We start from the raw sequence: 21,626 nt of genomic DNA on the forward strand, positions 1-21,626 counted from the left end.
TTAAACCATTGGTCTATTTAGTCCAGTACCGTCCCCTCTGACTGGCAGTGGGTTCTTCAAGGTCTCAAGCAGAGGTCTTTTCCATCCCTGCTACCTGAGTTTCTTTTAACTGGAGAAACCTGGGGTTAAACCTGGGACTTTCTGCATGCAATGCATGTACTCTGCCACTAAGCTAAGGCCTTCCCAGAATTCCAGGCTTCTTTTTTTAGGAGTAAAGAAGATTAGGAAACTTTTTAATGCCATGACTTCAGTGCCACCTGTACACCTGCTTTCTGAAATGAACCCTGCATGGTTACCTATGTGTTAAGAATGGATATTCATAAATGAATGTGTGTGGGTGTATGTTCTATCAGATGTTAATGAATGTCCTCTACCTGTAAGATTTTTGCCGCTTTTCATGAATGGCCTTTGTTCATGCACCTTACAGTTTTTTTTCTATCGTCGTGTCTGTTACTGAGGAAAATGGGGGAGCAAACTTAGAGTTATTTTTTTTATTCTGTTAGTTGAGGTATACAAGAGTACTACGGGAGGATGACCACATTTGGCATTCTGTATTACAAAAAAACTGTTTTAACATTTTTATTTTTATTTTGTAAATGGTGCTTTAAGCATATATTATGTTTACATATGTATCTTATGGCTATGGTCTTGGGATGTTTACAGTGTTCAGACTGTATACTCTGCTTAAACCATAGGCATTTGCCAGGTATACCAAGAAAAATATTGTTAATTTCTTTTGATAATGTTTTAAAAATTAATTATATTATTGCACCATCTTGAAGTGTCATCCTTAGCTACTGAATGATAGATAACTGTATGCAAATATATGGTACGACAAAGGAATACATTACAAAGAAGAACACTTGGATTTTGATAATGTTTGTTTACAACATTGAGCTTTAGATGCTTGGCTAGTTACAGAAGCTGAATCCCATTTATCTTACTTGCATGCTTCATGTTTTGTTGATCTCTCTAAAAACCATTGTATAAGTATGGATAATGGGATTTGGCCCTGAGGGTAAGCATTGCTTTTAAGAATGCATCTAGCTTTACCATTTCCATAAAATTAAGGCAACACTGTTTTGTGCTACACAATTTACTTGATTTATTAACAGGAGGAAATTAGCTTGCCAAACTTAATGCACCATCATTGTTTTTAAAACTTCTGCACCATTAGTTACATAAAGCTGTCTGCGTTGATTTTTTGTTTTTGCTTTTAAGGTATTACTTGAAAACAAATATGCGAATGGATTCATATAAAACATGAAATCATACCGGTCTGTAAAAATGATGATTTTTTTTCCTTTGTACTTTTCCAATAAATCGTGTTCTTTTGAACAAGTTGAATCTGGTGGAATTTAGGGCCACTTTTTTTCAAGATACTTTTACTTGAGTGCATATATCCCGAGAACAAAATATACATGGACCGCATCAACTATGGAAGGTGTGCAGAGGTTTCTAAATCTACCTTTCCATTTAGAATACACCAAAGATGGAGGTCTGTTGTTGCATAATTTATAGAGTACAGCTGTGGTTCAAACTTACACACACCTTACAAAATGGATGCTGTACATGTATTTGTGTAGCCTTTAGCTATTTTGAAACACAAGACTTCTTTATATGGAAACAAGACTTCCAAAGACTAGCTTTAAAATGCTTTTGAAAGGCATGGTAGCAGCCCCTGACCTTGATATGCTGCTCCAAAGGGGTAGGTTAATGGAAAGCCTTCAGCCTTGTTCATCTTTAGTTTAAAAATCTTACATGAACTCTCTCCATGAGTTTGGACTGCAGTTTATGAACAAAACCTGTTGTCCAGTAATGTCAGTGTCAGAACTACCTAAAGCTTGGAAAACATTGAATGTATCTTCTGTTCATTTCATAGCCTAATTTCCATATTAGGGGAATGTAGAATCCAGTTCTGGCAGGAAGGTAAACAGATTTCTTTCAAAGCTTCTAATGTTAAGCTGATATGTATTGGATACTTGTCTTCACATTCTAGCCAGGTTCTGTGTTAACTTTACTAGGCTATTTGATTCAGCCATCTTTTCTCTTAATCCTGCTGAGCACCACCAGCACATTCCCACCAGCACATTCATTATCTTCAAAACCAGAATTAAGTCAGCAGAGTGTGTGTTGGGGTGTGCATATGCAACTTCTGTAACTAAATAAGTTGATAATGTGTGCAGCGCTCCTCAACAACCCTGTTGAAGACAGTGCTATTTTGAGAGAGGGAGTAGGTGGCACTGTGGTCTAAAGCACAGAGCCTCTTGGGCTTGCCGATCAGATCAGAAGGTCCGCAGTTTGAATCCTCGCGACAGTGGTGAGCTGCTGTTGCTCTGTCTCAGCTTCTGCCAACCTAGTACAGTGGTACCTCGGGTTAAGAACTTAATTCATTCTGGAGGTCTGTTCTTCACCTGAAACTCCCGCTGCACGATTTCTGATCCCATCCTGAAGCAAATTTCTTAAGCCAATATACTATTTCCGGGTTACCAGAGTCTGTAACCTGAAGCGTCTGCAACCCGAGGTGCCACTATAGTTTGAAAGCACACCAGTGCAAGCAGATAAATAGGTACCGCTGCGGTGGGAAGGTAAACAGCGTTTCTGTGCGCTATGACTTCCGTCACGGTGTTCTGTTGCGCCAGAAGTGGTTTAGTCATGCTGGCTACCTGACCCGGAAAGCTGTCTGTGGACAAACGCCGGCTCCCTTGGCCTGAAGCAAGATGAGCGCCACACACCAAAGTCTCCTTTCACTGGACTTATCCATCCTGGGGTCCTTTCCCTTTATCTCATTTGAGTTGATGCAGCTGATGGCCCTGTTTCGAAAAATACTAAATATTGGATGCTGAGCCCACGACTGGGAAAGAAATCTTGCATTAACATTGTCTGAATAAGATTAGGGCACAGAATGTTGGAGTGAAATAAACTTCATTTAACTGTGAATCAGCACACCTTTCGGAGTAAACGTGCCCCGGATCGGTTACCCCGCCTCCCGCCCTTGCCTTGCCACCCTCCGAACCGACTGGAGCTCGGCGAAATCCGGGCTGCCTGCGCTTCTCCCGCTCGCGGCTTGAGGGCGCCGCCGCTTTATCCTCCCGTATCCCGGCTGGCCTTGCTCTCCGGGCCACGTCCCTGGGCGTCCGGAGGGGCGCGCTAGCGGCTGCCGCTCTATGGTGCAGCTGGGAGGTATCATGGCGGCCGTCGAGGTGGCAGCCCAACCTGGAGGCCCCACGGCTGACTGAAGAAAGGAGCCCGGGCTGGAGGGGAAGCGCGAGGTGCTTCATGGCGGCCCCGGAGCTCTGAGGGAGGTCCAGCAGCTGGCTTCCCTTCTCTGGGTTGCTCCCCGAGGCAGGCGGGCGTGGGGAACCGGCGCTGAGGGGAACCGGCGGCGGCAGCTGCTCTTGGCGGCGGCGCCTTGTTTTTCCCCATCGACAGCTGAGCGGCAGCGGTGATGGCGTCGTGGCTGGGCGGCCTGGGAGCGGGACTGGGGCAGTCCCTGGTGGGCCAGGTGGGAGGCAGCCTGTCCACCCTGACCGGTCAGATCTCCAGCTTCACCAAGGATATGCTGCTGGAAGGCGGCGCGGAGGAGATGGGAGGTAAGGAAAGTGGGTGGGAAGGAGGGAGAGGAAGGTGGCAGCACTCAGGGGTCCTCAGCATAGAGAAGACAAAGGAAAGACACGGGGGGGGGGGGGAATCAAAAGTGTCCTGAATAACGGAGGGGAGTAGCTCTGATGCTGGGAGTTGTCTATAGATGCCAAATGTGCTCTTGGGATGGGGAAGGGTGGAGTTAAAATCCTAGAATCGTAGAGTTGGAAAGGGCCCCCCAAAAGTCATCTGGTGCGACCCACTGCAATGCAGGAGTCTCAGTTAAAGCATCCACGACAGAATGACAGAGTTAAGGGTATGAATATGTAATTTATTTTTATTTATTTTTTGGCAAAGGGTGTTTAAGGAGAAATCACTGGGTTAAAGCTGACCGAAAGTCCAGAGGTAGTATTGTCAATTGATTTACCATGGGGTGGAAGGTTCACAGGCCAGGAAGGACTTCCTCACGAATTTGTTGACAGCTGCCCAAGTTATTGTCAATAGGAAGGGGCAAGGTGAGTGTAAAATGGAAGAATGGTACAAAGAGGTGTGGAATATAGCTATTAATGGCAAATTGACATGTGCTATTAAGGTAAGATGGGGAATGTGCAAGAGAAATGATTTTGAGGAGATGTGGAAGGTGTTTGTAGGTTTTGTACTGTTAAAATGGAAGGGTCAGACCATCGCAAGTGGTGTTGAAATTTTGGGAGGTTGGGTAGTTACAGTGGAATGGTCTCTGGGGTGGAGTGTGCATCTTTATTTTTATTTAATTATTAGTATTACTTTGTCATTTTTTTAAAAAAAATGACAGTTAAGGTTAGATGACAGTTCCTGGGATTCACATTTGGGGAAGAGTGCTGCCCTGCTCAGTTCCCACTTTCGGGTTTCCCACGGGTATCTGGTTGGCCTGTGTGAGAGCAGGATGCTAGACTTTGGTCTGATTCATCAGGGCTTTTCTCATGTGGAAGCAAGGTAGCAGAGTCAGATCGAGAGCTTATGAAAGGGCAGGGAGGATTGTTTTGAGTTGGAGCTACAAATGTTGAAATAAAGTATCTTGCCCATCCCATCCAAAAATACACAAGGCCACAAACAATGTAAACAAACTGAAACAATAACAAATACAAAACAAGCAAACTGTTAAAAGTGCCTTTTCTTAAAAAAAAAAAAGGAAAGGAAACGTCTTGACTGCTCACCAGAAAGCACACAGGAATGGGAGCTGGTGAAGTTCTTTTGGTATGATGTTGCACTGTTTTGGCACCTCCACAGAAACGCAAACTTGCACCCAACAGGTTAGATATTGGGGGTTGGGGAAAATGGCATTATTGTGATAGGGGAGGACAGTATTGGTCAAAAATACAATGAGGATATTTCAGAAAACTTTTAAAACTGGGACTGTTCATGAAGAACATCACAAAACAGCAGTCAACCATGGAGATCATAAAGGAAGGAACAGTGTGCGACACCTGGCAGAAAACAATAAGAAATGCCTTGGATATTGTGCTGTTTGCTGGTGTAATGGGCTTTAAAGATCTAAATTGCGGTAGTTTCTTTTCAAAAAATATCAAGTGTAAAATGGGCTACCTGTAGATCAGGGATGGGGAATCTGTAACCTTCCAGGCACTTCTGGTCTCCAGCTGCCATCATCCCAGCCAGCATGGGTTGTGGGAGTAGTGGGGAAACAGTGGATCATCTGGAAGGCTTTCTGTCCTAAACCACGATTAAGATTTACCACTGTTTTGAGTTCACACTTGACAACTGCCTAAGGCAAATTACATTTTTAATGACAGGTGGAATTTGTGGATCAAGTGCAGATAATGTATACAGTATGTCACTGGCAAAAAAATTTCTGTATTTCTGGCAGAGCTTTGTCCCTTTTAGCATATGGTTTTCAATTGTTCGTTCTGTATATATTGCTATACCTGGGCAATCTTAGAAAGCACACCACTAATATAAACTTCGTAGGAAGGTATATTATGAATTACAAGCATGTAATACAAACATGCTTTCCATAAAAGGTTTGTACCAATTTTTAATATTGTGATGGTTAGTAACATGCAACTTGAGTGTAGTTTTCTTTGTTGGTTGATTTAATCTCCAGTTGGCTTTGTTTCATTAGAATAGTGTGTTTTAGAAAATTTTAGCAACTTTTTTCATTCCACAACTAAGCAATTTAAATTGTCAAGAGCTTTGGAGAACAGGTGGCATTTGAGAAAGGAGGACAGCAAAAATAATTTTGGTCTAATAACTATTGCACATCATTATGTTTATGTCTATTTTTCTGTTGTTAGAAATGCATATACACTCAATTGCAAAAGAAAGGTGATGTCACATAAGACATTTTTCACTGTGTACACTCAGAAGGCAAAGTTCAGCCATCGTGTTAAAGGTCTATAATAGTGGGATTCTGGAGATTATCCATTATTCCAACAGGGTGTGTTGTGAAAAAAACAAAGTATTTCAGTTGCCTAGAATTTTTAGAACATAATATTTGTAGGCAGTTTCTGGAAGATACATTTGAATTTAAAACATGTAGTGACTTTATTGAATATCAAGTTTTTAAGTAAGTTTTCAAGCATCTGTATCTATGTCCTTTTTACCTGCCAGTCACATAGAAGTTTAAAGGTTGAGAACGTATTTACTAAATGCACCAATAAAATATTCCAGCACTATCCCTACTTGCATTATGTTTTATTATACACAAACAGTCACTATATCATAAGGGAAGCAAAATCTTTTCTAAGGATCAGTATTTCATATTCTGAGGAGAATATGGTTTACACATATAATCTCTGAGATTTATGTAGGTAAGAAACAATTATAGTGGCGTCAACCTTCCTGTGTTGTTGTTTTTTTTAAAAAGTGATTAAATATCCAAATATGGTCGGTCCATTATATGTTTGTTTCCATTTTAAATCCAACACACATGAATTCTAAAATGTTGTGTTATTTGTTTTAATTGACTCTCAGGGACTAATACAGTACTGAAGTAGTAGTAGTTCAGTCTAAGAAATCCTTTTAAATAATCTACCTTCAATTGACACTTTTTAATATATTGCCACTAAACCTATCCACATACATATACTGTTGTGAGAATTGATTTCATTTGTATTCCCTTCTCCATTCCTTTCAGGTTCTGCAGAAGACTTTCCTGTATCCAGCTCCAGTCTGCGGGATGTAGAAAATATTCATGGAACACTGAGATCAGAGGTAAAAAATTAATCTGTAAAAGCACACTGAAAAAAATAACACCTGTTCTTAAGCTTGGACTTCTTGGCATATTTTCAGTACAGTAGAATGTTGGTTTAATTGGATTTAGCATTCTTTTATTTGACGATTCAGTTTACTTGTTTTCCTCTAGAATGAGAGGCTGAAGAAGGCTTATAATGATCTGGAAGAAAAGCATGAAGCAGCAGAGCTTCAAATAAAGCAACAGTCCATAGAATACCGGAATCAGCTACAGCAGAAAGAGGTATAAAGTGACACAGAAATTGTTGTTCAGCAAGGGTGTGTACATTGATTGATTGATTGATTGATTGATTAGATTTATAAGTTTTCACCCAAGGGTTGGTGACAGATGATTCAAGGATTTTGTGTGTATGTGCGCACTACTGTTTCTTTTATTGAAATATAATATCAATGGCTTTTTGTCTGAGTTAAGCTGCACTGGCTACCCACAATTTGCTTACCCAGTTGAATTTTTGTCACTAAACAAATAGGGATAATTGTTGATTCAGCTCTTCATATACTTCTTGAATTGTTTCAGTGTGGTTGGTGGAATTTCAGTGAAGGACTAAAACACAGAAATACGTTATGAATGTCATTTTATGTTTGCCCGAATCCCAGAGTAGTTTTCCTTTTCCAGGAGACAGTAGCATAGCATAGACCCCTATCTTAATCAAGAATGCTGTTCCCACGATAGCAGATATATATGTAAACACCCATTCTCTCTTTTAAGGCAGAAGAATTACCCTTCATTCTACAGCCATCCACATGGATGCATTGTGTTATGAGCATGATGGATGGGGATGAATCCTTCTGTTCCTCCCCCACAGATACAAGATTGCCATCCAGATAAGCATCTGAACAGGATCTGTGTGAAAAATGTGCTTGTGCAATACCTGTAGTATATCAAGTAGAAAATTCCAGAATTAATTACAGTCATACCTTGGGTTGTGAACGTGATCCGTGCGGGAGGCACATTCGCAGCCTGTAGCGCTGCGTCTGCGCACGTGTGTGATGCGATTCGGTGCTTCATTTTGTGTTTCTGCGCATGTGTGAGCGCCAAAACCTGGAAGTAATTCCGGTACTTCCGGGTTCAGCGCAGTCCACAGCCTGAAGACGCGCAACTCGCAGCGTTCGTAACCCGAGGTATGACTGTACTTGAAAGCCGCAGTGTAGAGCTGCTGGTCAAGAAATACTTTGGATGACCAATTTGATACCACTTGTAACCACTGAGTTACATGAGAAAGTTCTTTCCTGCTTTATTACATGTACGATCTCTGAAGTCTTCCGCTCAGATGGGAATACTTTTATCAGGTGATAGGTAAATTCTGAGATTATTTGTTCCTTCGTGCTGAATCTTACTTGTAACTGTGTCCTGTCTTTTTAGGTGGAGATCACCCATCTTAAAGCCAGGCAGAATACACTACAGGAGCAACTGCGGAAGGTGCAGTCAGCTGCTCAGTCAGCACAGTTAGGAGCTGCTGCCTCTCCATCAAGCACTCCTTCAGCTTCCTTTGTCCCTATGGTTAGACATAGTTCTTCTGGTTTTCAAGGAGATGACATGGACTTTGGAGATGTAATCTGGTCCCAACAAGAAATAAACAGACTATCAAATGAAGTTTCTAGACTCGAATCAGAAGTGGACCATTGGAAACAGATTGCACAGGTGGATCGCTTTCCTGTGTTACAAGTGTTCTGAATTTATAACACTTTTTGAGTTAACTGGTAATAAAGCCCATGCTACAGTCTCTACTGGGGTGGAAGATTTGTCAGGAATTAGATAACTATTCTGGGCTTTTCCGTTAAATGAGATATTGCTGACTTCCTTATTTCTAAAACTGGGTAATCCTTATTAATATATATTATTACATGAATGGCATAAGCGTGGTGACAGTTTCCAACTTTCTCTTACAAACTATGGAGTGCAAAGCTCTGCAAGATTGTGGTAGAACTATGTTTAGCCTTGAATGCTTGGGTTGTAAAGCTGTGAAAAGCACACGCTTGCTTCATTCAAGCTCTCAGGTGTTGTGGTTTGATGTTTGTGACATGTCAAAGTGGATAGAGATGTACTGTATCTCAACTTTGAATCCTACGTATGCATCTTTGTTCTTTTGACAAAAGGGATCCAAAGCAGATCAGTTACATGTATTTATTGGAGACATTTTTTAAAAGAAATATAAATATGAATATATTTTCTCAAAAGTATAATGCTGTTTTAGTATGTATTGCTTTCGAATATTAATGCTTTTTTTCCTAATCTCTCTCTTCCTTAGAAATATGTGGTATATTATTGGCTGAGAGATGTTAACATTTAAGCTGATAAATAATAGACTAAGCATGATTTGAATGTAGATTCATTTGGCATTCTGTTCACTGGATTACATTGAATTATAGAATTACCCTATTTCTTAATCTTATGCTTGGGTTTAATTCAGCTCAGTCATACTCTGATTATCATAGAATCATAGAATGGTAGAGTTGGAAGGGACCCCAAAGGTCACCTGGTTCAACCCCTTGCAATGCAGGAATCTCAGCTAAAGCATCCATGACAGATGGCCATCCAGCATTAGACCCATTTAAATCAATGGATGGCTAACTTAAAGACAATTCTAAAATTATAAAATCTAATAAACTTATGACTGATTTCTGTGTTGCTTCTACTACATGAAATTTTTCAAACATTTAGTAGGTGGTATCCGTTGGTAACATTCTTCTTGCACAATGGACTCCCTCGTGTACAAATGACACTTTCCTTCCCTCTCCTACTCCATGGAGCCCTCCATGTGCCTGGTGGGATTAATAATAATAATAATAATAATAATAATAATAATAATAATAATAATAATAATAATAATAATATATTTATACCCGTCCAGCCACTCTGGGGGGCTTCCAACAAAATATTAAAAATACAATAAGACATTAAAACATTAAAAACTTCCCTAAACAGGGCTGCCTTCAGATGTCTTCTAAATGTGAGGTAGTTGTTTATTTCCCTGACATCTGAGGGCATTCCACAGGGTGGGCTTACACAAATGGGATTTCCCATTTCAAACATTTAGTGGGTCCCCATTCTCCATCTGCAGCCTCCCACATTCTCCCAAAATCTGCTGCGGATCCCATACATTGTAGTTGAACATCTTTCAGCATTTTCAAAACTAAAAGTTTTCTCCTTGTTATTTAGTTTTCCAAACCAGAAGGAGCAAATAATACAGATCAGAATGAAATCGGCAAGCTGCAAAATATTATCAAGGTAAGACTATATTTTAATAAATTAGTTCTCCTCTTGCTTTACATTTTCTGTTAATCCTCTTTCAGTTTGTAAAAATTCACATAAAACAAGATATTCACATCCGTAACTATGGACAAACTATGATTAAAGGTGAGGATGACTATAAATACTGATAGGTTTGTGCTGGAGAAATTATCTGAGTGAATTAAAACAAGATGTTGTGTTGTTTCTTACAAGTAAACTGTGTTGTTATATTGTGTATATAGATAAAGATATACCGTAGATATAAAATGTGTACCATGCCCCCAAGTCTTCAGAAGTCTTGCATGAACTATCGCTCACATTAAAAATACAAGACATAATCTGCATCCTATATCTTAGACAGATGATATAACTTTCTTTAAAATGCACATTTTAGGAGCTAAAACAGAACTTGAGTCAAGAAATAGATGAGCATCAACACGAGCTTTCAGTATTACAGGATGCACACCGTCATAAATTAGCAGAAATAAGCCGACGTCATCGAGAAGAACTGGGTGAATACGAGGAACGAATAGAAGAACTTGAGGATCAATTACAGAAAGGTCTTGTTTATTGGTTTGATGGGAGTTTTTAAATGAATTGTTGATAATCTATTGTCATTGATTCTAGCTCTTGAGAGAACCAAATATGCATGGCATTCAAGAATACTTTATGGTTGCACTGTGTATGACAATTTGCACAGTTATTGGCCTTGGTGCATTTAAATAGGTTGTAAGAACCAATTGAACGTTCAGAAGAAATTATAATGATGGCTTCCTAGGTATCCTACACTGACTTTTCTGTCTAGATACCTAACCAAGTCTGTGATGGTTTAGGGATCAGTTTTGCCGAGAGGTGGAAAACTTGTTCTCACACACTCCTTATTTATTCAATGTGACATTTAACTCTGGATGCAGCTGGGCGTGATGCTGGCCATAGAGAATGTAAGATAAAATAAAAATGTGCAGCCTGATTCTATTCATGTTTACTTGGAAGTAAGTCCCACAAAGTTCAGTGTGGTTTACTCCTCCATCAGCATGCCTAGGATTACTGTCTTAGAACCTAGATCGCAACCATACAGTAATATACGCATGACAGGATGGAATAAGTTCAGCATCTGTACTAGCTAAATACCATTTTTACACACACACACACACACTTTTTAGCATCTGTATTAGGAAAAAGTCATTTTTAAAGTTACCTACACCCAAGTCTGTAGGATCAGCAGCCACAAAATTCACATAATGGCTAGTTTCACAGACACAGTTCAGTTCATCTTTGAACACACCATTTGAACACACCCTTTCTACCTAGCAGGCTCCAAAGGCGTTGGAAGTAGATCCTGGAAATTCCTGTTTCAGCCATCTTTAGGGACTTGATCTAACATGTTGGTAAAGCAGAAGCTTCTCAGTCTTTTTAAAAGTGATTTAATAAGAACCTTGTCATTGTTTTATGCTTTGCCTGTCGGCGTCGGCGCCAATTTTTACTATTCTTACATAAAGCCAATAGCTTGGGACCAACTCGACTGCTTCCATATGTAGAGCTGGTACTGCTATAGGTGCCACATAATATTAATTCTGCACTTGTGGGAAATAGATATTTTAGGAATGAGAATAACTGCTCACTTGTAATTGAGCTATGAATGCCAAACAGCGTTAATTAAACCTTTGATTTTTATAATTGATTTTTGACAACATATATGCTGGAGAAAAAACTGATTTTTCACAGGTTGAAAATACCTGCTATTCCAGAATTATTGTGTTGGATCCAGAGTTACATATATGTAATGGGGCTCATGGAAGGAGTCTTCCCTGCCCCCCTCTCTCCACAGCAGCTCCCTGAAATTGTTCCACTAATGGTCAGTGGGTTATTGGTTTTCCCAAGCCCCCTAGACCACAGCTTACCTCTTTCTGCATGGCCCCTCCAGCCCTTGATGAAGCATTTTCTGGTGCCTGGTAGTGTGGGAAAGAAAGGCAGACAAGTTTCATGTTTTCATTTACACTGATCTCCTCTCCGATACCTTTACTTGATATTTCTTGCTGCTTTCTGCTTTCCTTATAGAATCTTTATAAAAATTTAAATCTCTTAAATCCTATACCAATCTTTAACAATTTCAATTAATCCCTTCACCTCCCTCCCCCACAGCCCAGTACTTCCCTCCACCTGTGTGTGATCTTCTTTACCCACTATTATTTTTGTTATTGTTGTGTTATTCACTTTATTTGTTATTCCATCCTTAATATATTATTATCCTATCTCCTTGCCCTTTTAAACTTTTGCATATTAATTTTTAAGCTCCAGCACCACCTTTTTATGTATTCCTTAACGCATTCCCACTCTTTAATAATTTTTAATTAATTGGTTTTGTTACATATGATTTTATTTTGGAGTTGTCTGTTTACTTTGGAGTTGTTTGTTGTAAAGTATGTATATTATGTGAATAAAATAATAAAGGATGTGCAAAAAAAAAGAAAAAGAAAATAAAAGATAGGCAGACAAGTTGACTTTTGTCAGCCCCATTATGCATGTTTTGACTCTGGACCCAACCCATTATTACATTTCTTTGGCTAATAATAATAATAATAATAATAATAATAATAATAATAATAAATTTTATTTATATCCCGCCCTCCCCAGCCAAAGCTGGGCTCAGAGTGGCTAACATCAAATGTATAATACATTAACATAAAATCAGACAATCAATTAAAATACATCCTCAAATCATATAAGGATCAGAATAAAATCCAATCTTGTGGCTGCTATGGGAAAATGCCCTATTTCTGGGAGATGTTACAGTTGCATTTTTTTCTACTTTATAGTTGGTGCAGCTGCTGACCCTTCTTCTGACTGTGACCCACAGAACATTGTGGCTGAATCGACAGCATCGCAGCTGAAGGACTTGCAAGATAAAGTCAAAAGTTTAAGTCAACAACTGTCAGCAGCAGCGGAAGAGAAAAATATTCTCTTGAAAGAACTTGAATTGGTGAAAATGGAGAAGAGTCAACTAATGCAGGAATATGAAAGACTCAAATCTGATTCCCATAAATTCCAGGCATCTCTTCTTGAAGAACAGACTGATTTAAAAACACAGGTGGAAGTCCCTAAGTCTGCAGCAGAATTGCTGGAAGCAGAAGTGCTCCGACTACAGCAAGCACTTCTTGGTATGAAGCCACTGTAATGTTGTCTCTAATATTATCATGTGCATATAGTTTTAGGACAATCTTGAAATGCACTTCAAAGAGACATATGAAGAAAGTGCTCCTTTATGTGAGGATGGGGGTGGGATTTGGCCATTTTCTCTTCCAGCAGTGTCCTCTCATTTAATGCTACTCCAAAATTCCCCTTGACCTTCAGGAATAAGGCTGCTGCCTGGGAAGGAAAGCTGAGGAGTCTGGTTCCTGGCCCAAGTGTATGAAAATGAATGCCTCTAAGAATATACATACAGTGGTACCTCGGGTTACATACGCTTTAGGTTACACACTCCGCTAACCCAGAAATAGTGCTTCAGGTTAAGAACTTTGCTTCAGGATAAGAACAGAAATCATGCTCCGGCAGCACGGCAGCAGCAGGAGGCCCCATTAGCTAAAGTGGTGCTTCAGGTTAAGAACAGTTTCAGGTTAAGTACGGACCTCCGGAACGAATTAAGTACTTAACCCGAGGTACCACTGTATTAGAGATGTGTATGTTATACTGAAATTCATTTGGCTGCCTTGGTTTCTAGCTTATTTCTGAGTGGCTGTCACAGAAATGATGAGTGATAGAAAATAAATTAACAGTAATTACACAATTATTTTTAATGTTAGCTTTTTTGTTTGTTTGTTTTAACTTGGTAGTATGTAAAATTCCAAAATTGTATCTTTGCGATTACCGTTATAACCTTAGGTGTTGCCTTTGTATTCTTGTATACTTTCCTCTAAAAATAATAGCTGTTATTTTTTTATTGTTTTTACAGATGCGGAAAATGAAATAACAAGACTAAAAAAATCAGATCAGGTAAACAAATTACTAAATTCTCATGCTTTTACAAATAACCTTGCATAGTATGAAAATGCTCCAACAGCCACACATGCCCCATGTTGCTCAGTACTGTTTTAATGCCACTGAGAAACAGATAAATGTGAACCCAAATTTATGTGAATACCAGGAGGTTGCTGCAATTTCTCCCATCTCTGTCATCCCATAGTAGTATACTATGTCCTCAATGATACACTGATGGAGAGAGCATAATAGCACAGTATCTTCAGACCTTACCAAACAATAAATTGACTGGACAAGGCAAGTTAGTAAGCATTTATGTTCATGCCTTCCCTGATTTAACATTTGCATCCCCTTAAAAAAGGGCATCTCATTCTTCCAGAATGTTGTAATTTTTGCAATTCCATAAATTCATAAATATGTTTATTTCCTACAGCTGTGTATGAATTACAAATAATAATAATAATAATAATAATAATAATAATAATAATAATAAATAAATAAATAAATAAATAAATAAATAAATAATTTATTATTTATACCCCGCCCATCTGGCTGGGTTTCCCCAGCCACTCTGGGCGGCTTCCAAAAGAATATTAAAATACTGTGATACATTAAACATTAAAAGCTTCCCTAAACAGGGCTGCCTTCAGATGTCTTCTAAAAGTCTGGTAGTTGCTGTTCTCTTTGATATCTGGTGGGAGGGCATTCCACAGGGAGGGCGCCACTACCGAGAAGGCCCTCTGCCTGGTTCCCTGTAACTTGGCTTCTCACAGTGAGGGAACCTCCAGAAGGCCCTCGGTGCTGGACCTCAGTGTCCGGCTAGAACGATGGAGGTGGAGACGCTCCTTCAGGTATACTGGACCGAGGCCGTTTAGGGCTTTAAAGGTCAGCACCAACACTTTGAATTGTGCTCGGAAACGTACTGGGAGCCAATGTAGGTCTTTCAAGACCGGTGTTATATGGTCTTGGCGGCCGCTCCCAGTCACCAGTCTAGCAGTCTAGTTCTGGATTAGTTGTAGTTTCCGGTTCACCTTCAAAGGTGACTTAAATCTTTTAATGTAATAAAAGTGGTTTATGCAATATGAAATTTGTGCCCAGGCATGGGGTTGTTTCCTAAGCTTCTGTTACAAACTGGACAGGAATAATATAAATGATGCCCTCTCTTTTCAATTGAATAGCTTTGTCTTCCCATTTGGCTAATTTAGTACTTTCAGTCATTAAAGTGAATTTTGTGTTTTCCATAAATAATTTCAAACCCTCTTTAAAAAGACAAAAAAAACCCAACTGATTGATACTCATGAATATTCTCAAATTAATTTTATCCTATTAAATATAGGGTCTTTTTTTCTGTCTAAATTAAGGAAGGGCTTCAAACAAAACTGGAAAGCTTACAACCAACGTGTGAAAGTGATGCATATGTATCAACTCAAGGACAGAACTTAGAGTTAAATCAGTTAAGACAAGACTTGGAAAGGAAAGAACATGAATTTAATGAAAGTATTGCTGAAAAAGAAACATTAATAGCAGAACTAGAAGAATTGGACAAGCAAAACCAAGAAGCTACCCAGGTAATATATTGAAAAAAACTAAAGTGGTTGGGTGGGTAAGAATATTTATTATCTGTACTGAAATCTAAAACTATTGGCTGAATCACTTTTATCAGTATTACCCATCAGTGAATTTGCTTTGTTGTGAAGAGAAACAATGCAAGTTTTCAGAGAATGTTGGATGGAATATATTCAAAATGTTAACATTTCCTGTTAACATGATCAGAGTAGGCCCATTAAAATTAATGGTCATGACTAACTTAGGTTCATTCATTTCAGCAGATCTACTATTGAGTAAAAGTTAGTTGAATACAACCCTAACTGGTGTTGACATTAATGCTTAATTCAATAACATAATTTCTCTAGTATTTTGAAAAACTAATGATGAAGTGATGGTGATTTTTCCACTCTTCAGGGTGCTTTACGGGTCTTTTTTTATTTATGTATGGGCTTTCTCTACTTTTTAACATTTGTTTGTGTTTTTATTTTAGCATATGATTATTTTAAAAGAGCAGCTAGCCAAGCAGAATGCAGAAACAGCTAATACTGTCAACCAGCTAAAAATGGACACAGAGTCTGAAAAAAGAAAAACATTGAGGCTAGAAGCTGAGAAGCTGGAAATGACCAAGGAGCTAGAAGGCCAGAGAGAGAAATTGGATCAGTGTACATTTGCACTTAATGATTTGCACATGACTAAACAACACCTGGAAAACAAAATAAAAGAGCTAAAAGAACAGCTAAAAATATCCCAGCACTGTAGCTCCAAAAATAAGCAGGAAATAGTGGAATTAAAGAAAAATCTAACACAAAGAGAAGAAGAAATTTCTGTGCTCCAAAATAAGTTAAGCAAGATAAGTCCAGAATCTAACAGTGGAAGTCCAGAATCTAACAGTGGTCTTCACATCCAATCAGCCAAAGAAAGGGAAGCGGAAATTTCAAAGTTGAATGAGCAAATTTCAGAAAATAAACTAATAAATACAGACTTGGAGAACTGTATTTCAAAGCTTCAGATGGAAAAGGAAAAGCTTCAGATGACTTGTGAAGAACTGAAACAGCAGTTACAGGAAGCTAGTAGTGAGAAGAGTAAGATCGCTTTTGAAAAAGATACCACGGTGGAAGCTTTGAAACTAGAAAAAAGGCGGCTAGAAAATGAACTAAGCCAAACTGAAAGCCAATTGTTGGAACAGGCTCATAATTATGAGCAAACCATTGAGGAGCTGTCTAATGCACGTAACATGAATACCACGGCGTTACAGTTTGAACACGAACGCTTAGTTAAACTCAACCAAGAGAGAGACTTTGAGATAGCAGAACTCAAGAGAAGCATTGAACAGATGGAAGCTGACCATGAGGAAACCAAGGAGATGTTAACGACTAGCTTAGCTGGGCAAAAACAACTGACAGAGCTCATAAAAGAGAAAGAAGTGTTTGTTGAAAAATTTAAAACCAGGGCTTCTGAACTAGAGCAGCAGCATGAAGATTATATTAAGGACTCCAAAAGATTTGACATTTTAAAACAAAGTTTAGAAGAAAAGGAGAAAAGCCTTTCAACCATGAAAGAAGAGAACAATCATTTGAAAGAAGAAATTGAACGAGTGAAAGACCAGCAGAGTAGGTCGTCCTCTTTGGCTGAGCCCAAAACCCTAGATATTATCACTGAACTTGAAGCAGAAGTAACACAATTAACTGTGCATAAAAATAATCTTGAAGACGAGGTAAAACTTAACAAAATAACAGTTGAGGATCAGAATCAGAAAATGACCCAACTTCAGCATTCCCTGCAGGAGTATAAAAAGGAGACTGAGGAGTCCAAATTTCAGTGTGAACAAATGAGCATCACACACAAACAGGTGTGCTTGGAAAAGGATGAGGAAATCAAAAGCTTGCAGCGGACAATAGAACAAATTAAAAACCAGTTGCATAATCAGAGAACAGTCATTCAGCCAGATCCTCCTGATCTCTTTCAAGAAACCAAAGTGCAGACACTTAATGGTGAAAATGGAAATGAGAAGCATGACTTATCTAAAGCTGAAATTGAAAGGCTGGTGAAAGGCATCAAGGAGAGAGAAATGGAGATCAAACATCTGAATGAAAAGAATGTCTTGCTAAGTAGACAAATTGATCAGCTATCCAAAGATGAAGTTGGCAAGCTCACACAAATCATCCAAGAGAAAAACTTAGAGATACAAGCTCTCCATGCAAGGGTTTCAGCTCCATCTTATGGGCAGGATATTATTTACCTTCAGCAGCAATTACAAGCCTATGCCATGGAAAGGGAGCAAGTGCTGGCAGTTCTTAGTGAAAAGACTAGGGAAAACAGTCAGTTAAGAACAGAATATCACAAGATGATGGACATTGTAGCAGCTAAGGAAGCAGCTCTGAAAAAGCTTCAGGAAGAAAATCAGAAACTAGCCAATGAATTTGAAAATAGCAGCCAAGATATGTCCCGAGAAACTATTAAGAACTTGTCCCGGATCATTCGAGAGAAAGATATTGAGATTGATGCTTTAAGTCAAAAATGCCAAACTTTATTGACCGTCCTCCAGACATCCAGCGTGGATGGAGGCAATGAGTTAGGAGGGATTAACAGCAATCAGTTTGAGGAGCTTTTACAGGAACGTGATAATTTGAAACAGCAAGTGAAGAAAATGGAAGAGTGGAAGAAACAAGTAATGACCACAGTCCAAAATATGCAACATGAGTCTGCTCATCTCCAAGAGGAACTGCAAAGGCTTCAAACACAGATCTCCATGGATAGTGAGAACAATTCTCAGCTGCAGATAGAGTATAATGGCTTGATTCAAGGCTATGAACAAAATGAGAGAAAGCTGAAAACATTTAGCCAAGAATTAGCACAAGTTCAGCATAGCATAGGAGAGCTGAACAACACCAGGGATTTTATTCTGGGGAAACTTGATATGGTAACACCTCCTCTGCCAGTAAAGTCTACCGCCGCTTCACAGTCATCGGAGACTTCCAGCAGTGCTGCTTCTCAGATGTTTACTAGTGACTCCAAACCACTAAATGAGGAACTGGAGCGCATGAGTAAAGCACTGGAAGAAAAAGATTCAACTATCCGAATTCTGCAGGAGAATAATCAGAGGCTGTCTGATTCTATGGCTGCATCATCGGAGATGGAAAGAAAGGGTCAAGAGGGGTCTGAATTTGAGATAAAGCACTTGAAGGAGAAGTGTGATGTCCTGCAGAAGTCACTTAGGGAAAAAGACCTGCTAATAAAATCAAAAAGTGATCAGTTGCTTTCTCTCAGTGAAAACCTTAGTAATAAAGAGAACGAAAATGAACTGCTGAAGCAAGGTATAACTAACCTAAAGGAGAGAACTCTGATTTTAGAAATGGACATCCGTAAATTGAAAGAAGAAAATGATAGAATAGTGGCAAAATGCAAGGAGAAAGAAACCGAGTTCAGAGCGCTACAGGAGACTAACCTGCAGTTCTCAATGATGTTGAAGGAGAAGGAATTTGAGTCTAGTTCCATGAAGGAGAAGGCTTTCACGTTTGAAAAACTGTTGAAAGAGAAAGAGCAGGTACGTGATGAGTTGAATTTTTGCTTCTTTTGTTCAAGGTCAAAGGGAGAAAGGTGTGATTGCTATTAAGTCATGCAATGCTTATTTTTGTTATCTGGCGCAGGGTCCCAATTGCATATGCAGAATTCCAGGAAGGATGTCAATAGGTTTCTAGACATTCTTGCTTGAGAAATGTCTATACTTTTGCAGAGGCTGAAAACTAAGGAACATGTTCAGGTCTCCTGAGGAAAAGACCAGTATCGGTTTTTAAATGTCCATATATTTTAGAATGTAAAGTTTGTAAATGAGGAAGATGCAAATTCTAGTCAACATCTGATTTGCAATGCAATCTTATGCAAGCGTACTCAGATGTAAGTCAGCAGTGTTCAGTAGGGGCTTGTGCATAGATAAGTACCGTATTTTTCGCCCTATAGGACACACTTTTCCCCCTCCAAAAATGAAGGGGAAATGTGTGTGCGTCCTATGGGGCGAATGCAGGCTTTCGCTGAAGCCTGGAGAGCGAGAGGGGTCGGTGCGCACCGACCCCTCTCGCTCTCCAGGCTTCAGGAGAGCCCCAGCGCCAGACCCACAAGGTCAGGGGACAGATGGAGGCGGAACGCCGCCATCCCGCTGTCTCCCGAAGTGGTTTGGAGGCTGGCAGCAGGGAGACCCCGCCGCCAGCCCCGCAAGCTCCGGGGACAGCTGGGAGGCGCAGCGCGTCTCCCCGCTGTCCCCGGACCTGATCTCAAGGCGGGCGGCGGGGAGAAGAGCGCTTCTCCCCGCTGCCTGCCCCGCAAGCTCCGGGGACAGCTGGGAGGCGCAGCGCGTCTTCCCGCTGTCCCCGGACCTGATCTCAAGGCGGGCGGCGGGGAGAAGAGCGCTTCTCCCCGCTGCCTGCCCTGCAAGCTCCGGGGACAGCTGGGAGGCGCAGCGCGTCTTCCCGCTGTCCGCAGACCTGATCTCAAGGCGGGCGGCGGGGAGAAGAGCGCTTCTCCCCGCTGCCGGCCCCACAAGCGCCTGGGGGGGGGGAAATAAAATTTTTTTCCTTTGTTTCCCCCCCAAAAAACTTGATGTGTCCTATGGGCCGGTGCGTCCTATGGGGCGAAAAATACGGTATTTGTGTGGTTCCCAGCCTTAGTTTAATTCTCAAATTTATTACTGTACATCCACATTTATATCCTTTCAAGTCCCCTGGCACAGTGCTGCACCTTTAACATTAAAAGAAGATAGATCTTTAAAATGCAATAACCTCTCTTTATTTTTATTTTTGGAAGGGGAAAGCAGGAGAGCTGAACCAGCTGTTAAATGAAGCAAAATCAATGCAGGAGAAGGCTGTTGCTTTTCAGCAAGAGAGAGATAAAGTCATGTTAGCACTGAAGCAGAAACAAATGGAGACTAGTGCCCTACAGAATGAGGTATGCAACCTTTGGGGGCTTGTGGGCATATTTGCAAACTGAACAAACTCTCATGGATGTCACACCCACCCCTAATCCAAGTACACACAGCAACCTGGTCTGTAGGTTGCAATATAATGCTCCTTGCAGGGTTAATTGGGGGTGGGGAGGCAGGGGACTCTGGGTACCAGGGAAAGTCTCTGTAGAAACGTGGCACCATCGAAGGATGAAAATTGAGTGAATGAAAGAGTGGGTAGCTGAGGGTGAATAAGAAAAGCTGAAGCAATGTGCCCTCAATTAATTATACAGATACAGCATTTACGTGATAAGGAGCAGCGTCTGAATCAAGAATTGGAGAGATTGCGCAATCACCTTTTAGAAAGGGAAGACACTTCCACACGGGAAGCTTTAGCAGCTGAGGATCGGGAATCTAAGCTTAAAAAGAAAGTCCAGGTTTTGGAAGAAAAGCTGCAGTTTTCATCAACTGCAGTGGAGAATGCCAGGTAATAACTTTGCTTCCTTTAGCCTTTACCCAGAATCCTAGTCAGCAGCTAGTTTTGTTGAAATGTTTGGTCCAGACATCCTATTGAGATGGGCGGTGATGTGAGAAGACCCTTGTATGGTTTTGTCCAGAAGTCCTGCTGGCACTTGTGTCTCTTCCTTTGCTCTCTTTCAGAAAGTAATTAAAGTGTCAGTATACTACAGCCATCATGCTCAGACTTTTAACTGCAACACAGGGCCCGCTCGTACATTTTTATCATTCTTATTGTTCCCTCCTTTCTGCCTGCCTTCCCTCCTTCTCTAAAGGCAAAAGAGAATGCTGGTGGTTTCACTTGTTTAACCTGCCCAGAATAAGTTATAATTAGGTTAATGTCTGAAAGGGGGGTGGTGTGGTTTGCGAGGGAATTTGAACCAGGGTTGGGTGAAAGTCCTGAAATTTTCAACTAGATCAGGGGTAGTCCTACCACCCACGAATGCATCTTTCTTGATGGTAAAATTTCCTTACCGCCCACCAGTGCTCGATGGAAGAAGGATTCAGCTTGTGCCCTAGAACCCCCTACCACCCACCTAGATTCCTAAAACGCCCACTAGTGGGCGGTAGGGACCAGGTTGACAACCCCTGAAC

At 40.3% G+C, this 21,626-nt stretch overlaps 1 protein-coding gene across 1 annotated transcript in view; it reads left to right on the top strand.

Moving 5' to 3' along the window:
• Positions 1 to 3,160: 3,160 nt before the first annotated feature.
• TRIP11 (thyroid hormone receptor interactor 11) overlaps positions 3,161 to 21,626 on the top strand; it is a 37,169-nt gene continuing 18,703 nt past the window's right edge. The window contains exons 1-12 of the mRNA XM_081172049.1: positions 3,161 to 3,593; positions 6,713 to 6,789; positions 6,941 to 7,051; positions 8,192 to 8,470; positions 9,989 to 10,057; positions 10,455 to 10,620; positions 12,877 to 13,218; positions 14,010 to 14,050; positions 15,397 to 15,603; positions 16,074 to 19,127; positions 20,381 to 20,521; positions 20,810 to 21,003. Of these exons, the coding sequence (XP_081028175.1) occupies positions 3,449 to 3,593; positions 6,713 to 6,789; positions 6,941 to 7,051; positions 8,192 to 8,470; positions 9,989 to 10,057; positions 10,455 to 10,620; positions 12,877 to 13,218; positions 14,010 to 14,050; positions 15,397 to 15,603; positions 16,074 to 19,127; positions 20,381 to 20,521; positions 20,810 to 21,003 (4,826 nt within the window). The 5' untranslated portion in view covers positions 3,161 to 3,448. The remainder of the gene's footprint in view (positions 3,594 to 6,712; positions 6,790 to 6,940; positions 7,052 to 8,191; positions 8,471 to 9,988; positions 10,058 to 10,454; positions 10,621 to 12,876; positions 13,219 to 14,009; positions 14,051 to 15,396; positions 15,604 to 16,073; positions 19,128 to 20,380; positions 20,522 to 20,809; positions 21,004 to 21,626) is intronic.

This window comes from Podarcis bocagei (assembly GCF_964188305.1).
Source record: "Podarcis bocagei genome assembly, chromosome: 1".
In the NCBI taxonomy this organism is placed as follows: Eukaryota; Metazoa; Chordata; class Lepidosauria; order Squamata; family Lacertidae; genus Podarcis; species Podarcis bocagei.